The 16,692-nt window shown below is 42.7% G+C and overlaps 1 protein-coding gene across 2 annotated transcripts in view; it reads right to left on the reverse strand.

Moving 5' to 3' along the window:
* FAT2 (FAT atypical cadherin 2) overlaps window positions 1-16,692 on the reverse strand; it is a 108,608-nt gene that overhangs the window by 67,302 nt on the left and 24,614 nt on the right. For both annotated transcript variants that reach the window (XM_083728714.1, XM_083728713.1), the window contains exons 2-3: window positions 6,019-9,291; window positions 5,291-5,605 (exon numbers count right to left, since the gene is read on the reverse strand). In XM_083728714.1, coding sequence (XP_083584840.1) covers window positions 5,291-5,605; window positions 6,019-9,283 — 3,580 coding nt within the window. In that variant the 5' untranslated portion in view covers window positions 9,284-9,291. The remainder of the gene's footprint in view (window positions 1-5,290; window positions 5,606-6,018; window positions 9,292-16,692) is intronic.

Below are 16,692 nucleotides of genomic sequence, written 5' to 3' on the forward strand. Positions count from 1 at the left end.
CTTTGGGTTATTTGTGGGGCCTGCCTGGTGTTTTTACATGAGTAGAATGTGTTCTTTTATTTAAAATGCATCTCTGGGTTATTCATGTGACATAGGAATTCGTTCATTTCCCCCCCAAAATATAGTCTGGGCCACCACATGGTCTGAGGGACGGTGGACTGGCCCATGGCTGAAAAAGGTTGCTGACTCTTGCTCTTAACCATAACCGATTGAAGCTGTCAAGCCTGCATGTAGGTTGACTGTAAACAGTGCAGACTGGTACTAAAAGAACTTAACTGTGTGGAAGCAATCCCCTCCACCCCCGGGGCATTTCAGAACATCTACTTGTCCATACACAGAAGCAGAAAGGGAGATAATCTGATTTAGGAGAGGGCTTTTCTACATGTACTTCTTGGGTTCATTTTCTATCATTCCTAATTCCAAGAGTCAAATCCAGGAATGTAAGACTTGATAATAAAAGGCAGCAGATTATGTTTTGGAACAGCCCAAGCATGCAGAGACTTGCTGCAGGAGGAAAGGTTAGAAATCCAAGTTCTCCAGTTACTACAAAAGCCTTCGATCCAGTATCATCCACTATTCTTCTTGCTGAATGCATCCGTTTTTTAGAGATCTTCTCATCCAAGCATTAACTGCCGTTTGCCAGTATCGCATAACAGGAGTCTCAATCAGCAACACAGGGCCCGCTTTTAATGCCCTTTAGTCTCTCTCTCTTTCTCTGTTTGTGTAAACATATCCTTTGCATTATGAGCAAACTTCATCTCCAAGTGTGGAGCCTTATGTAGCTGAACTGGCATTATCTTGTGCGCAAGAAGGATGCGTCTGTTGACAACAGGCTTTAGAGATCCCCGAGATTTGTAGAAGATGATTAAGTCTTCAATTAATTAAAATAACAATAGAAAGAAACCCTCTAAGAAAGAGGGAGCCCAAATGGCTCAATGTGGGTGGCAGCTGCATCCACACATTTTATTGCAGAATCAATGGAGATTGCGTACTTGGTTTTTTCTACAAAGTCCACCTACCATATAGATCTACTTTGCATTCCTTTGCCCCTAAAAAGTGGTTCTTGAGAATAGGGTTTCATTCCAAAAATAAAAGCTCATTGCAGATTTAATTTTGTATCATCTTGTACAAAATGTACAAAATGTACCAGCAATGCGGAGTTGTACCAAAACCTGCCCAGTGATGTTGTGGGTATGCAAATCACAGTCACCAATTCCTTCTTTGTACACGTGGGGGTGTGCAGAGAAGAAAAGGTGTTGTTAACCTAATCGTGGGGATGGTATCAAGGAACCACACTCACCCTTGTGGACAGCAGCATCTAGAATTAATCCGGATTGAAAGCAGCATACTGTATTTAGGCAGAGCATCAATGATTCTGGATTGAGAAAAACTACATTTTTGTGCTTCAGATGGGTTAGTGTAGACACAAGCTGAGCATGCTCAGTAGCCATGGAATGCTGACAGGGGTTGTGGTGGTAAAACAACAACAACAACATCTTGGAAAAGGCACTGCAACACATCTCTATTTTCTTTCACTCTCTCCCTCCATCTTTCCCTTTCTTAAAAAGGAAAAGAATAAACCGAGGGTAGAGCAATGGGTGTAACCTACCAAATCAGGAATGAAACCTAGCTTAAAGATGAATGATATAACAAGCTACTCTTCACAATTAGCCCTGACAAGGCCTGCGGCAGGAAAATGAGCAATATGTGGTTGGAGAAAAAGACAAGACTAGCCAGTTTATGGCTAATCCATAATGTGTAGATTAATAGATCTTGGTTAAAGTGATGCCTGATGCAAAGAAGAATTCTGAGCAATTTCACCAACCAAATGACAGCATAATACACAAAAGCTGAGCTACCCTTTGAATCAGGAAGCGCCCAAAGAAAAAAATGTGACCTTGAAAGGATGCTGCTGCACTGGCTGGTCCTGGTTGTCATTCCAGTCAAGCATGTCTTCCAGAAGAGAGAGTTCAAGAAAATAAGGTGAAGGGGCTTGCTCTCTCACTTGTACAAAGAGATGCATTGGGGCTTGGACAAAGAGAGCATTGGAGACTTCTCCGAGTAACCCAACATTGTGGAAGACAGCTTGGGGTTAGTTGATGGTGAAAGAAAGGCATTCTGTACATGCCCAGGAACCTAAACAGCCATTTTATTATTATCTAAGAATCACACAGATTTGACAGCAGAAGCTCTTTCGTAAAGAGTTGAAGTGTTACTAACATTTTATAAGGTTTAGCAAAAGAAACATTATAACTGTGTAGCAGACCCATTTAATTAACACCACATTTTTACACCAAATCTTTTGATTTCAATTTCTTTAAGCAGGGGGACCCTTGTATTACTCCTGGATACGTGAGTCTGAGGCCCGCAAACTGCCATAGACTGTGATCCAAAGACGTGTGGGTAGATGGAGCTTTCTTACTACTTTGTACAGCTCAAAATCCAACCTGTTGCTGGGTTTCAGAAGCAGCTGGCCTTCTTGGCTGCTTGAGCTAAAGCAAGAAAAGCTTCAAAGAAAATTCCAGCTGAATGCCTGGTTCCCGAGCACACGTGCAAATGGCTTCTTTGGACTGTAAAAGCTCCCCAGTGAGAAAGCACTTGGCAAAAGCTCAGCTGGGCCATCAGCTCAGGTAGGGATATAAATCCATTGCCAGCGGCAGGTAGTTTGAAGTGTCACAAAGGAGCTGCAAACTGCTGCCGTGTGGCGCATTCCCTGCTTATTCTGGCTTATCTCCCAAAAATCTATCCAACTTCCTTAGCTGACATTGCCCTTTGCACATGCATCTCATTCACCAATGCCTTCCTCACTTAAACAAATCCCTCACATATGTAACTAGGGTCATCTTTCCTCTCTTCTAGCACCTTAACTATCTAGAACAGAACTAAAGAGAGATCAATAAAAACATAATACTGAAACTTCAACATTTCATGTGGCTGGGTGGAAGCCCAATGTCTTGTCAGAGCTCAAGAATTAAAAGAAATAATGCATTCATACAGATCTATGGTGTGTTCACACTTGGAGTAATAATGATGATAATGATAATATAATAATTATTACATTATATAATTATTATAATATCATCATCATCATCATCAAATATTTTAAACTTCCCTAAACAGGGCTAAGTAGGGAGTCAAGAGATAAAAGGAACAACTGGCAAGTTTGGCCTTGGAGTTCAAAACAAAGCAGGGCAAAGGCTAATAGAGTTCTGTCAAGAGAACAAGCTGGTCATCACAAACACTCTTTTCCAACAACACAGGAGACGACTCTACACATGGACATCACCAGATGGGCAGCATCAAAATCAGATTGATTATATTCTCTGCAGCCGAAGATGGAGAAGCTCTATACAGTCAGCAAAAACAAGACCTGGAAATGACTGTGGCTCAGATCATCAGCTTCTTATAGCAAAATTCAAGCTTAAACTGAAGAAAGTAGGAAAAACTACTGGACCAGTAAGATACAATCTAAATCAAATCCCTTATGAATATATACTGGAAGTGAGGAACAGGTTTAAGGATTTAGATTTGGTGCACAGAGTGCCTGAAGAACTGAAGAACTGCCTGAAGAACTATGGATGGAGGCTCGTAACATTATACAGGAGGCAGCAACTGATGGGCATTTGATCTTATCCACAGGACAATCTTTGTGTAGGAGGTTCTGGGGTGTGCCATCACTGCATGAAACCTTCTGGCTACGGAAAAATATTGACTTTTATTCTGTTATATGCCGTGCTTCTCAGGACTGCTCATTTTACAGTTAATGGAAACGGTTGTTGAATTAATTAATTCATATGGATTTAACAGATTTTTTGTATCCTTGCTCTGGTTTGGATATGATTTTGATCTTTACCTGTTTCATTTTTTGATATATTATTCTTGGCCACATTTATTGATCATTCTGATATGTTGTGGTCTACTTTTACTTCCCTTGGGAAGGAGAAGCAGGTTGTAAGCAATAGATGAAAAGAAATCAAAAGACAAAGCAGTTTAGAAGCAGTCAATGAAATGAAACTGAAAAGATACCAGGCATGCCAGCTACTGGCACTAGTCGTGGCAAAGGTTGTGCCAGAGTCTGCATGCTCCTATTTAAATGCTGTAAATCACAAACTACAAAGCCAGTTTTGCCGCCTGAAGACAACATGGTGCATCAACAATTCTCTCCTACTCTCTGCCACAAACTCAAAACTAGGGAACTATTCCAATACACTTCACCCATATCCCTAATATACACATACAGCAGCTCAATTGGGAACTCATCGCCTCCACATCATGCTGTGAATGAAACCAATGTCTCTAGCATTGCGTCACTTACAGCAGGAGTGCTTTGTTTAAAGACTGGCCCAACACCAGACCCAGAAGACTACTTTTCAGAGGCAGTTTACATTAAACACTGGTAGGATTTGAACAATCTGGATGGATCTGTTCCCTAAGCTAGAGATGACACAGACATAATGGAGGCGAAAGGCTGAGTTGATACCTCCTCTGCTAACACTGACAAAACAAGGGAAGTGATAGACACAGCTCAGATTTATAGAAATGGTAAGGCAAGGGGAATTTAGCTAGTGTTGATAGCGGTTTGCATTGAATACGAATGCTGAAGCCTGAGCTTCTAAAAGGCCATTTCTTGTCAGTGTGACTGCTCTTGATGCACCAACTGACTCCCAGTTCACACAATAACAACAGTGGTTTTGGGTTGTTGTTTGTTAATTCAAGAAAGTAACACCCTGGGACTTACTTTTATTTATTTATTTTTATTTTTGTGATTGTCAGCTGTTTTAATCTGTTGATTAACACTGTGTTTCAGTTGTTGTAACCTATCCTAGGACCTTAGGGGGGAAAGGGCAGGTAATAAATTACAACAACATCGACAACATCTGGAAAGCCACAGACTCACCTTGCATGGCATGAATGAATTCTCAATAGCCTAAGACCCACATTCAGACAATAGTAGCCTATTCATGTTTTATACTCATTGCGCTGAAAAAGCAATGATCTATATTTTTATGCTTTCTCATTCATCTATCTTCCACCTGCTCCAAGCAAGGAAGCCAAGCAAGAAACATTTGTTCCCTCTAGACATCTGAACATTTTATTTGTTTGTGGTGACCAGCAGTGGGGGGTGTCTTTGACAGAATTGTAAGTATTTTCTAATAAGCAGATGCCATAGTGAGATCGAGTCTTAATAAATGGTGGGCATTACCAGACTTTACTCCTTATAAAACAAACCTCATGCACATTAGGAAGGATTAAAAAACAAACACAGAATCTGCATGTGTTTATTCCTTACCTGTGACAGGATTAATGGCGAAAAATCTATTATGGTTTTCATTTATGATGTGGAAGGTGAGCTTCCCTTGGGAGCCAGAATCTGGGTCAGTAGCTTCTACCTGAAGGATGGAGGTGTTGGCCGGGGAATTTTCCATGACAGAGGCATAAAAGATTGGTCTCGACATCTGAGGCGGATTGTCATTTACGTCAGTGACTTCAATGTAAATGTCAACCACAGAAGACAGAGGGACTGATCCTCTATCAACAGCTAGCACCGTCAACCAATAATGACTGTTGGATTCTCTGTCCAGTGGACCTGTGGTAAAGATTGTACCTAAGAGAAATAAAAAAAAAGGGGGGATATATGGATTCCACAAATATATATATATATATATATATATATATATATATATATATATATATGAATCCCTTTCAAAAATTAAAGTAAGTGGATTTCTTACTCCGAAGCCCTTTAAAGACAAAGTAGCCCAGGCTTCCTCCACCTTGGCCCTCCAGATGTTTTGAGACTACAATTCCTATCATCCCTGACCACTGGTCCTGCTAACTAGGGATCATGGGATTTGTAGGCCAAAAAAATCTGGAGGGCCAAGGTTGAGGAAGTCTTATAAACATAGAAAATACAACAATTTTTTAAAAAAATGCTGGCAAATCAAAATTTCAGGCCAAACAACCCATGCCATTTAAGCCATTTTTTCTATCTTGATAGTGTCCTGTTATTATTATTACCTGTGTCCTTTTCAATATCGAAGACAGCCAAGCCTGTTCCCTCTCTGATAAAATACTGGATTTCTCCATCTTTCCCTTTATCGCCGTCGTGCGCTATCACCGTCATCACTGATGTCCCTTCTGGTCTGTTTTCCTTCACCGACCCTTCATACACGAAAGAGGCAAAGCGAGGTGGGTGCAAGTTTTCATTGACGTCCAGAACATCAATCTCAATATGGCAGAGGGAAGAAAGAGACAGGGGCGTCCCAGCATCGCTGATTCTCACAGTTAGATTGTAAGAGTCCCTCTTCTCATAGTCCAGCTCTTTTTCCAAGATCAGGGCCCCTGTAAACTCATTCAGGTGAAACATATCCTCATCATCTCTGAACAGACTATATTTTAGCTCTCCCCCAGATGCAATATCTGGATCAAAGGCTTCTAGGAACAGCAATGTTGTCCCAAGGGGCAGGTCCTCAGGAACCTTCACCTTATTCAAGGCTGGGATGCAGCGTGGAGAATTGTCGTTTACATCTTCCAAAGAAATAAACAGATCAGCCACTGCAAAGAGCTGCTGGCCTGTTAGTGGCTGGTCTCTGGCTTCAACTTTTAATATGTAATGAGGACACGATTCTCTGTCAAGGGGAACAGTCACTGCTACTTCACCAGTGATGCTATTGATGTCAAATTTATCAGAAGGTGCCAAAAAGGAATATTTCACTCTCCCATTGTCATTTGTATCCGCATCATCGGCTTTCACCACGGTGATGGTTGTGCCTATTTCTACGTCCTCTGGTATAGTAACCAAGTATGTATGTTGCGAAAATTTAGGAGCGTTATCATTTGTATCCAGAATGTTTACTGCTAGCAACTTCCAGGAAGACTTCTGAGGAATGCCAAGGTCGTACACTGTAATGTTAAGTACGTAGAAACTTGTTCTTTCATGGTCCAAAGGAGAGGAGACCAGGAGGAGACCCGTTTCTGTGTCAATGTAAAAACGACCATCCTCATTCCCAGAAGATATTACATAGACCATCTTTCCATTAAAGCCGGTATCGCTGTCTACAGCTCTCAGCTGTGCAATGGTTGAGTTGACTGGGATTGTCTCCATTATATCAATAGATCTTGGGAAGGCATCATCGAACTGTGGCGCATGATGGTTTATAAGATGCACATTCAAGGAGGAATCTTCATCTGGTTTTTGCTCTGGAGACTGGGATTCAATAGAGTGGATCATGCTCTTAGTTAGTTCCTTAAGGACCCCAGTATCCTCACACTGAACGTCTACTTGGGTATCCTGGTAGATCACAGTGATATTTACATAGGTTGGGAAAGCAGAGTTTTCTCCATCTGTGGCTGTGATTTTTAAAGAGTAGGTCGTCGCTAGTTTATCATGGAGATCTCTTAGAGGAGCTCTAAGAGAAATCACCCCAGACACAGGATCCAATTCAAAAAGCTGCCTCTCATTGCCAGACATGATTTCATATTTGATGGGCTGAAGCTCGTCATTATCAATGGCTGATACTGTGATCACAGAGTAGCCAACAGGTAAGTCCCATGGAATACTTGCATTGCAGTTAATCTTCTCAAATGCTGGTGCATTATCATTCATGTTATTCATTCTGAGGGAAACGAAAACCTCGGTCTGAAGGCGAAAAGGAGACCCCGAGTCTGATGCCCAGACACGTAAATGGTACAACCTCTGCATTAGCTCATAATCCATTAACTTGGAGATGGAGATGACACCTGAAAATGGGTCAATGGCAAATGGAACAGCTCTCTGGTTGGCTATGGTATATGTGATGAAACCGTTCTCCTCAGAGTCACTATCTGTAGCCTTCACAGACAGGATGCTGGTGCCCAGAGGCAGATTTTCATCAAAGCTGCCGTGGTACGATGGTTGGTTGAAGCTTGGAGCATGGTTGTTGCAATCAATAATACTAACCAAGAGAGTGGCAAAGACCTCACTGTAACTTGTTGTAACTTTGAGTTCAAAGTGGGACTGTTCCTGGAAATCTATTAGTTTGTCTGTAGTTATCAGGCCAGTCTGAGGATTGATTTTAAAGCTTGTGCTACCAGAATTGCGTTTCAGAATGTATTTTAGATTTGGGAGAACTGGACTAATCTGAACCATTGCAACATGACTGCCAGGAGGTGCAAATTCACTGAGCTGGACATGATACAGATCTTTTTCAAATCTCGCAGAGGCGTATTTGGAAGGTGGTATTTGAATAACTACAATCTGAGAAAGAAGAGGTGGCTTGTTTTTGTCTTTAGCCCGTAGGCTGAGATTAAAACCATGTGGGTTATCGTTCCAATTGATCTCTCTGGCTGACACTATCATGAACTCATTACTTCCCACATAGGATCTAATGGATTTGAAGTGCATCCTTGGATCTCCAGCCACAATGTCAACTGAATCTACCCCAGCTCCTGATCCATCTACTTCCACACTCAAGGTAGCATAAAGGAGATCCTCAGGAGAATCGGATGGCCTCATCATCACTGAAGTTATAACGGGGGGTTTCTTGATAGATGGCTCCACCTGGATTGTAAGACTGGCCACGTTTCCAAAGCCACTTCCTTCAGAGATCTTCTTCATTCTGTCCACAGCCAGAACCTTTAACTGGTACTTCCCCCTGTGGGTGGAGTTCAGTTTCACAGCAGTCATAATTACCCCACTGGTGGGGTGAATGGAAAATAGTGGTGACCTTGTACTAAATGCATAATAGAACTCTGCATTCTGACCAACATCAGCATCTGTGGCACTGACTGCACCAATGGAAGTTTTCAGGGGTGTATCTTCTTGGATGGTGACTTTATAAGAGGGTGGTGAGAACAGAGGCTTCAGATCATTTCTGTCAAGGATGTGGATCAGTACTTTGGCCCAAGCCTCATAGGCAAATGTTTTCTCCAAGGCTTGGATTATTAACACATACTTGTCTTTGAACTCCCTGTTTGGACGCTCGGTATTACCACTTTTAGTCCTGATCCTCAAAAAGCAGAAATCTCCCACAATATGCTCCTCAGTTTTAAACAGGCCACTCGTGTCCCCAGAAGCAATCTTGTATCTGATGTCCCATGCTGGGTCCGTGATGTAAATGCCCATTTTGACATAGCTCTCCACATAGGTTTTGGGAGGGGAATTTTCATAGACTGTTGTGTTATAAAGGGGATAAGTAAAGTGCAACAGGGAAGCATTGCCTTTTTCTGAATTCCCTTCACAAGCCAGAAAAGATGTCAGGCACAGTGCAACAGTCACGGCGAGCCTCCTTGTTCTGATTTCCATTGCAGGCCCTAAAGGAAGGAAAACAAGAACAGTGAGGAGGCGGAATTGCCAAAGGGAAAATAAGGTACAGAAAAAAATAATACAGAGCCTAAGCTAAATGCAGTGGTGACCAGCAGGATGTGGTTGGGCTGTGCTGTTTAGCTGACTTCCTGCCAGTTACTGAGAGGTAGACAGGCAAGGGAGGTCAGTGTGGTGTGGGTGCAGTGGCAGAAGCATCAGATTGGCTTTCCCCCTGCACCGCACCAACCACCTCACTGCCTCACCCATCTCCCTCTCATTTCACTCCTCCTATACCCTGGTCACATTTCTGTCTCTCCTGTGTCAGAACCTAGCTTTTTATTATTATTATTTAATCATTTTTGATACAAACAACAACTGCAAAAGACACATACAACAAAAACCATAATAACAATAACAACACAATTTGACAATTCAGATTTGAATACCTATGACTACACCTTTTAAAACAATATTTTCCCACCTCTCTCTCTCCTCCCTCTACTTCTCACCACTATCCGCCTTATCACTTAAATATTTGTTCCAGATTTCTTCATATTTATCCATTCTTACTTTGCGTTGACATCCAATTCGTTCGTATGTAGCTAATCTAATCTGTCCATATTATCAATCCGTGTGCTCAATGGAATCTTTTCGGGGCTCTTCCAATTCATCAAAGCAAGTTCTTTTCTTCTAATATAGCATGGTGCATCCATTTTTTTGACCCCTTGAAATCTCCAATGTTTCCGGAATATAATTTAGAATTAAATTAAATTCCCCTAAATAACATTTTATTATTATTATTAATTATTCTTGCTATAAATATCCTCACCTTGCACCAAAATGATCTTATCATCGGGCAGTTAATCATCATATGTACTAAGTTTGCATTTTACTCCCACATCTCCAGCAGTTGTCTGCACTTGGTGTCAGAACCTAGCTGCCCTCTTTCCCTCCTTAACACATGACATGCTTTACGGCTGGTCTCTTCAGTTACACATCATTTTGTTAGCGATATTACAGATATCACAGAGGAAAGGGCTTAAGGCTAATCATAATACTGAAAATATTTTTGCAAAAAGACAGGTGAATGCTTTTTAAAATTTGCATTCAGGGATGAAAAGAGAGAATATTTACATACATTTTGGGTTAATTATAGGTGCCTATATTTACCCTGGATATCCCGGGAGATCTCTATCAGGTGCTGTTCCTTCCTGTTTTAAATTAAAAATCAATGATCAAGTACCTGCCAGATGTTTGGCACTATCCTGCCTTAAACAAGGCAGACTTGTTTGTCCAGACACTTTTTCAAGATCCAACATCCAAAAATAGTTTGCTTTTCACTTTAAGTCAAACGTACAGTGCACATAGCCATAGCCTCAGTTTGTAACTGTGCTGGTTATGTGTGTATGAGTCTCACTTGTGGAGATGCTTTATTAAACTAGATACAGCGGTACCTTGGTTGTTGAACTTAATCCATTCCATGGGCACACTGGCAGATTGACCGGATTGTCTTTGCTTATGCACCTGCATAGCTCCAGCCTCACTCTGTCTCATCCCAATCTTCTAACTACTTAGGCTGCTACTGGATATAGAATTGGGCTGGGGAGGGAGGGAGGGAATACATATATTTTGCCAACCAAAATGTCACAAAATTGCATGCAGTTCTACAAAACTCTTTTATCAGACTAGATGGTAACAAAGCAGCAGCAACAAAAGGGGGACACACACACACACACACACACACACACACACACACACACACAGAGTGTATCTTGTAGTGAAGTCATTTGTCTCTATTTTGTAAGAGGCCAAAGATGAGGTCGGGAAGGAGGCAACAGTCAAGCAAATGAGGTCTATTTGGTTGCCATTCAGGTTGTACTAGGAAGCAGGAACACACAATGGCTGTTCCCTTATCTAGGCAAATACCCAAACGAGTCTAGATCCAGGTCTGTCCTCCATCCTTAGACAAAACACACAGGTTCCTTTGTAGGTGGGCAACAGGTAAACAGAAGAAACAAAGGAAGACATAGATTTAAGGTGGAGTGCTATATCCCCCCAAACCCCCCCCCCATCGAAGCCAGATTGAGTAGCTTTACCTAACAGTTGAAGGGAATATAGATGCTTGAGATGTCAGGTATTGATCGTCAAACTGACGATCTCTCTTGGGAGGTTGTGGACTCTCCTTCCTTGGAGGTTTTTAAGCAGAGGTTGGATGGCCATCTGTCATGGATGTTTAGCTGTGATTCCTGCATTGCAGGGGGTTGAACTTGATGACCCTTGGCGGTCCCTTCCAACTCTACAATTCTATGAAATTTATTTGATAGAAACCAATGGTCAGCAGAAAAATACAAACAGCAATGAAGTACATTTTAGAATTCATGGCCCCTAGCATGCAGGACTCCTTTTGACATTTTGTCTAATGCTTTGGGCTGCTTAGGGAAACATAGAAGCTTTATATGTAGTGTATCTATTTCTATCAACAAATAGCAGATTTGCTCCCTATACTGTTATAAAGGAAATTCTTTGGGAATTCTACCCCTGGGAGAATAATACATGAATATATTGCAAGGAGCATAATGAAATATTTTTTCCACCTCTCCCTGGATGCAGATAAAGAGGCATTCTGGCATATGTCCCATCCAAATATGCTGTGGGCATAATTTGAAATCTCAAAGCTGTAAATGCCTCCCTCAGCATGTCAACCAATCGCTAAAAAAAAAAAAAAAAAGCAATCTGGAAGACCATAATCTGTTTTCTCAGAATGATAAAATGGTGAGAACTGCATAGTTTGGAGATGACATCTAGCTAAAAGAACCTCCCACACTTTAACTTAATTTATAATGCACTGTTTTTCAACTATAGAAGTAGCAAACCTGGGGGCATTAACAATCAGTCCATATTGGATTATGAGGGTTTCACACTTGTACAGCTCTATTAGGGATACGGGTGGCGCTGTGGTCTAAACCACAGAGCCTAGGGCTTGCTGATCGGAAGGTCAACAGTTCGAATCCCCGCGACGGGGTGAGCTCCCGTTGCTCGGTCCGCCTGCCAACCTAGCAGTTTGAAAGCATGTCAGAGTGCAAGTAGATAAATAGGTACCGCTCTGGCGGGAAGGTAAACAGTGTTTCTGTGCGCTGCTCCGGTTCGCCAGAAGCAGCTTAGCCATGCTGGCCACATGACCCGAAAGCTGTACGCCAGCTCCCTTGGCTAATAAAGCGAGATGAGCACCACAACCCTACGACTGGACCTAATGATCAGGGGTCCCTTTATTAGAAATTTGCTCCAAATGACATGCTTTTGGGGCAACAGGGTCTGATATATTCTGCTGTTTCAACCAATACAGAAGCAAAGCAGTATGATCTGTGGCCTGTCAGCTACTGAAAGAAGGGTTCACTTCCCCTCAAAGATGCTTGCCAACCCATATGCTGAGCAAATAATTTGAGAGAGACAAGTGCTCTTGGAGAAAAATGACAGGTTTGGGCTCTGAGAACAAAAGGACGGACACACACACACACACACACACACACACACACACACACACACACTCTGCTTATTCTCAGCCAGAGAGCCATGATTTTAAAAGTGCGGTTCATGTCACAACTTTAACAGGGTTGAAGAGTCAGGGAGCATGCAGGAACTTGTTTCTCTTTCTCTTGGTTCCTCATCTGCTGATCCTAGAAAGAAGCCATGCAAATGCTGGTGCCCTCAAGTCCTGTGAAGCAGGAAGGATTTCATGTCTCATACAGTAAACGAAATGAGCAGAGGCTTGATATGATATCAAAAGGGACGGGTCCTGCTGTGGAAGTTTAGGTAGTCAAAATTGGCATCAGGGCTTCTGGTCTTTCACAGGTCTTTCCTTGCCCAGCAGTGGCCAGCTGGTGACAGCATGAATGCAGCACACTGATGTGATCGGTGGGCATTCACTGATTTTGCAGTTCTATATTCTTGAGATCGATTTATTGTATTAACTGTAATGTTGTTCAATGCTTTTGGTGGGGCTTGGGCCAAAAAGCAGTATATCAACCAATCTGTTTGTTACAGCCAATGACCACTATGCAAAAAGCAGTAATGTAAACAAACCATACCACAACATGCCCTAACATTTCACAAGTCACATGAACCAGCTTGTCATGTGCCAAGGCTCTAGACCACGGGTGTCCAAACTTTTTTCAAAGAGGGCCAGATTTGATGAAGTGAACATGTGTGAGGGCCGACCAAAGTGGTTGAGCTTTTAATCCACAGGGGGTGGATTAAATCGGTGGGTCAGATTAGGCCCCCGAAACAAGCTTTAGACATACCTGCTCTAGACCACCTGTGAGCAAATAAGTTCTCTGAAGGCAGTTGGGGCTGTGCCCACACCATACAGATAAGGCATATTTAAAGCACACCCCCACCAAGAATCCTGGGAGCTGTAGTTTGTGAAGGGTGCTATGAATTATAGCTCTGTGAGGGGTAACTACAGTTCCCAGGATTCTTTGGGAGGAAGAAAGGAATGTGTTTTAAATGTATGGGGTGAATGCAACACCTTTTGGGATAAAAAATAAAGGTGCCAATCAAGCAAATCTTGATAAAAGTGGGCGCCTTGAACCTCACTCAGTGCAGCTGTTTTAACAATGGTGTGACTTTTTCTTGGCCATCAGTAATCAGGCTACTGAATTTTGCACTAGATGGAGCTTCCAAATCAGACACGCATAGAGCGCATTACAGCAAACCAGCATTGACTCATGGAGAACATCAGAAGACCCTGCTGAGTCAGGCCAATGGCCCATCTAGTCCAGCATGCTGTTCTCACAGTGGCCAACCAGATGCCTTTAGGAATCCCGCAAGTGGAGCTTGAGCATAATGGCACTCTGCCCACCTGTGATTCCCAGCAACTGGTATTCAGAGGTAACGTACCACTGATGCTGGAGGTAGAACATAGCCATTATGGCTAGCAGCTGTTGAAAAGAAGCAACATAGACTACACCTCCCAAGGACAGCATGATGGGGAGAGATCAACAAAGTAACAGAGGAAAGTTCTTTATACTGAGCCACATTATTGGTCCATCGAGCTCCACATTTACACTGACTGCTGGCAGCAGCTCTCCAGGATTTTAGACAGGGGACAGTCCCAGCCCTACCTGGTGGTGTCAGGGATTAACCAACTGGGGACTTTCAGCTTGCAAAACTGTTACTCTGATGCGGGTGGCGCTATGGTCTAAACCACTGAGCCTCTTGGGCTTCCTGATCGGAAGGTCAGTGGTTCGAATCCCCATGATGGGGTGAGCTCCCATTGCTCTGTCTCAGCTCCTGCCAACCTAGCAGTTCTAAAGCATGCCATTGTGAGTAGATAAATAGGTACACACTGCGGTGGGAAGGCAAACGGCATTTCCGTGCGCTCTGGCTTACATCAAGGTGTTCCATTGTTCCAGAAGTGGTTTAGTCATGCTGGCCACATGACCCAGAAAGCTGTCTGTGCACAAACGTCGACTCCCTCGGCCTGAAAGTGAGATGGGCGCCGCAACCCCATAGTTGCCTTTGACTGGACTTAACCACCCAGGGGCCCTTTACCTTTCCTTTTTTTTCTGCCCTGAACCATGACCCGAACTAAAAAATGTTTGGGGTCGTTTCCTACTGACAGATGTACACTACAATCACTACGGAACACTCTGCCTAATACTATCCTTGCTTTATTGAAGCTCAAACCTTGAAGCACAGAATGGACGATTTCACCTGCACAACAACATGAAGGGCTTCATCTTCCACAAAATCCTCTCCATATACAAACACACTTTCCCTACCATAACCACAAAGGTCAAAGAACACTTTGCTTTTCTTGGACCCCAATGTATTTTTCAACTACTGCTAACTATCAAGCTTAATGCAGTTGCATCAAGCCCAACTACAGTGGTACCTCGGGTTACAAACACCCTGGGTTACAGACACTTTGGGTTACAGACTCCACTAACTCGGAAGTAGTACCTCGGGTTAATAACTTTTCCTCAGGATAGGAACAGAAATCATGCGGTGGCGCAGCGGCTGGAGGCCCCATTTGCTAAAGTGGTACGTCAGGTTAAGAACAGTTCCAGGTTAAGAATGGACCTCCAGAACGAATTAAGTTCAAACCAGAGGTACCACTGTATTGCCAACTGAGTGGGTCCCACAAGCCCAAGCCCAAAGACAACTGATAAGGTAGACAGTAGTCCATGAAAGCTTATACCATAATATGTTTGTTAGTCTTTAGGGTGCTACAAGGCTTTACAATAGTTTATGCTGGCATACTTTCCTTGTCCTGTTCCCAGCTTAATGGAGGAGAACATATATAGCTCAAAACAAAAGATCTGAAGCTGCAGTGCCTGCAGTTTGAATAGTAGAAGGGAAATATGGGCTGGGCTGGGGGAATGCCATATAAGCTATGGTGTACTGCAGACATCAGGTGCAATTAATTAATTTTGGGTTCTATAACACACCTTTAAGGTGGGGAAGGGATGCTCAAGGTGTGGTCTGTCTGGTACTTTGCCTCAGAAGCAGCAGCAGATGCCTACAAGGCATCCTGGTGTTTATGAGGGAAACAAATGCACAGAAGTACCTTGTGCTTTCATCTCTGAGGACTTCAAAAAAAATTCTCACTTTGGGACAATGGGTGCCAAAACTTTCTCTAGGAAGTACTCAGATCCGTCATTATGAGCTGTTAGCAAGGCATTGTGGGTAGACCACAATCTCCTTCCCTAACTTAATACTGAGAGTGTGGAGGTGGTCTGGCAAGGCTGCAGAGGGCGCTTTGTGTGTGTAGGCCATGCAGAAAAAGCATCAATCCATAAGGTACATCCACTACATTGTATTTTGGGAAGACTGCCTGAAGTCGTAAGTGAGTGAAAGTTTAGAGCAGGAAACATAAAATGGATTCACAAGGGTCTGGTAATGTGAAAATGAATAGATAGTTCATGGCTGGAATTTAGCATATAGTGTAATGACAACTTCTGCTCAGCTGTGTACTATAAAATGAACAGAAAGCAATGAAGTCTTTGATCACATCAGTGTTAAAGTAGGGAAAATGAGTTCATTTATGAAAGCAAGAGATGTACAACTGGCAAACTGTGGACTGGATCCAGCTCCCAAAACAGTTGATTCCTGGCAGGTCTACCAAATTTTAATCAAGGTGTGGCGAAACGATTGCCTACAGATTAACTCCTAAGAAAAACAACTATTTAAGTGGTAAGAGGAAAGAGCCCACAGGGAGTGTGCCTCTCTCTCTCTCTCTCTCTCTCTCTCTCTCTCTCTCTCTCTCTGGGTTCCTTATCTAATGCCCTAGCAATATGTGCACAACTGTGCAGGTCGGAAACTCCTAGTATGATCAGGAACTCAATGCATACAATCCCACTCCACCAAACATACATACATACACGCGTGGAAACAGCTTGAAATACTGT

The sequence above is a fragment of the Podarcis gaigeae genome, assembly GCF_964106915.1.
Source record: "Podarcis gaigeae genome assembly, chromosome: 2".
Taxonomy (NCBI): Eukaryota; Metazoa; Chordata; class Lepidosauria; order Squamata; family Lacertidae; genus Podarcis; species Podarcis gaigeae.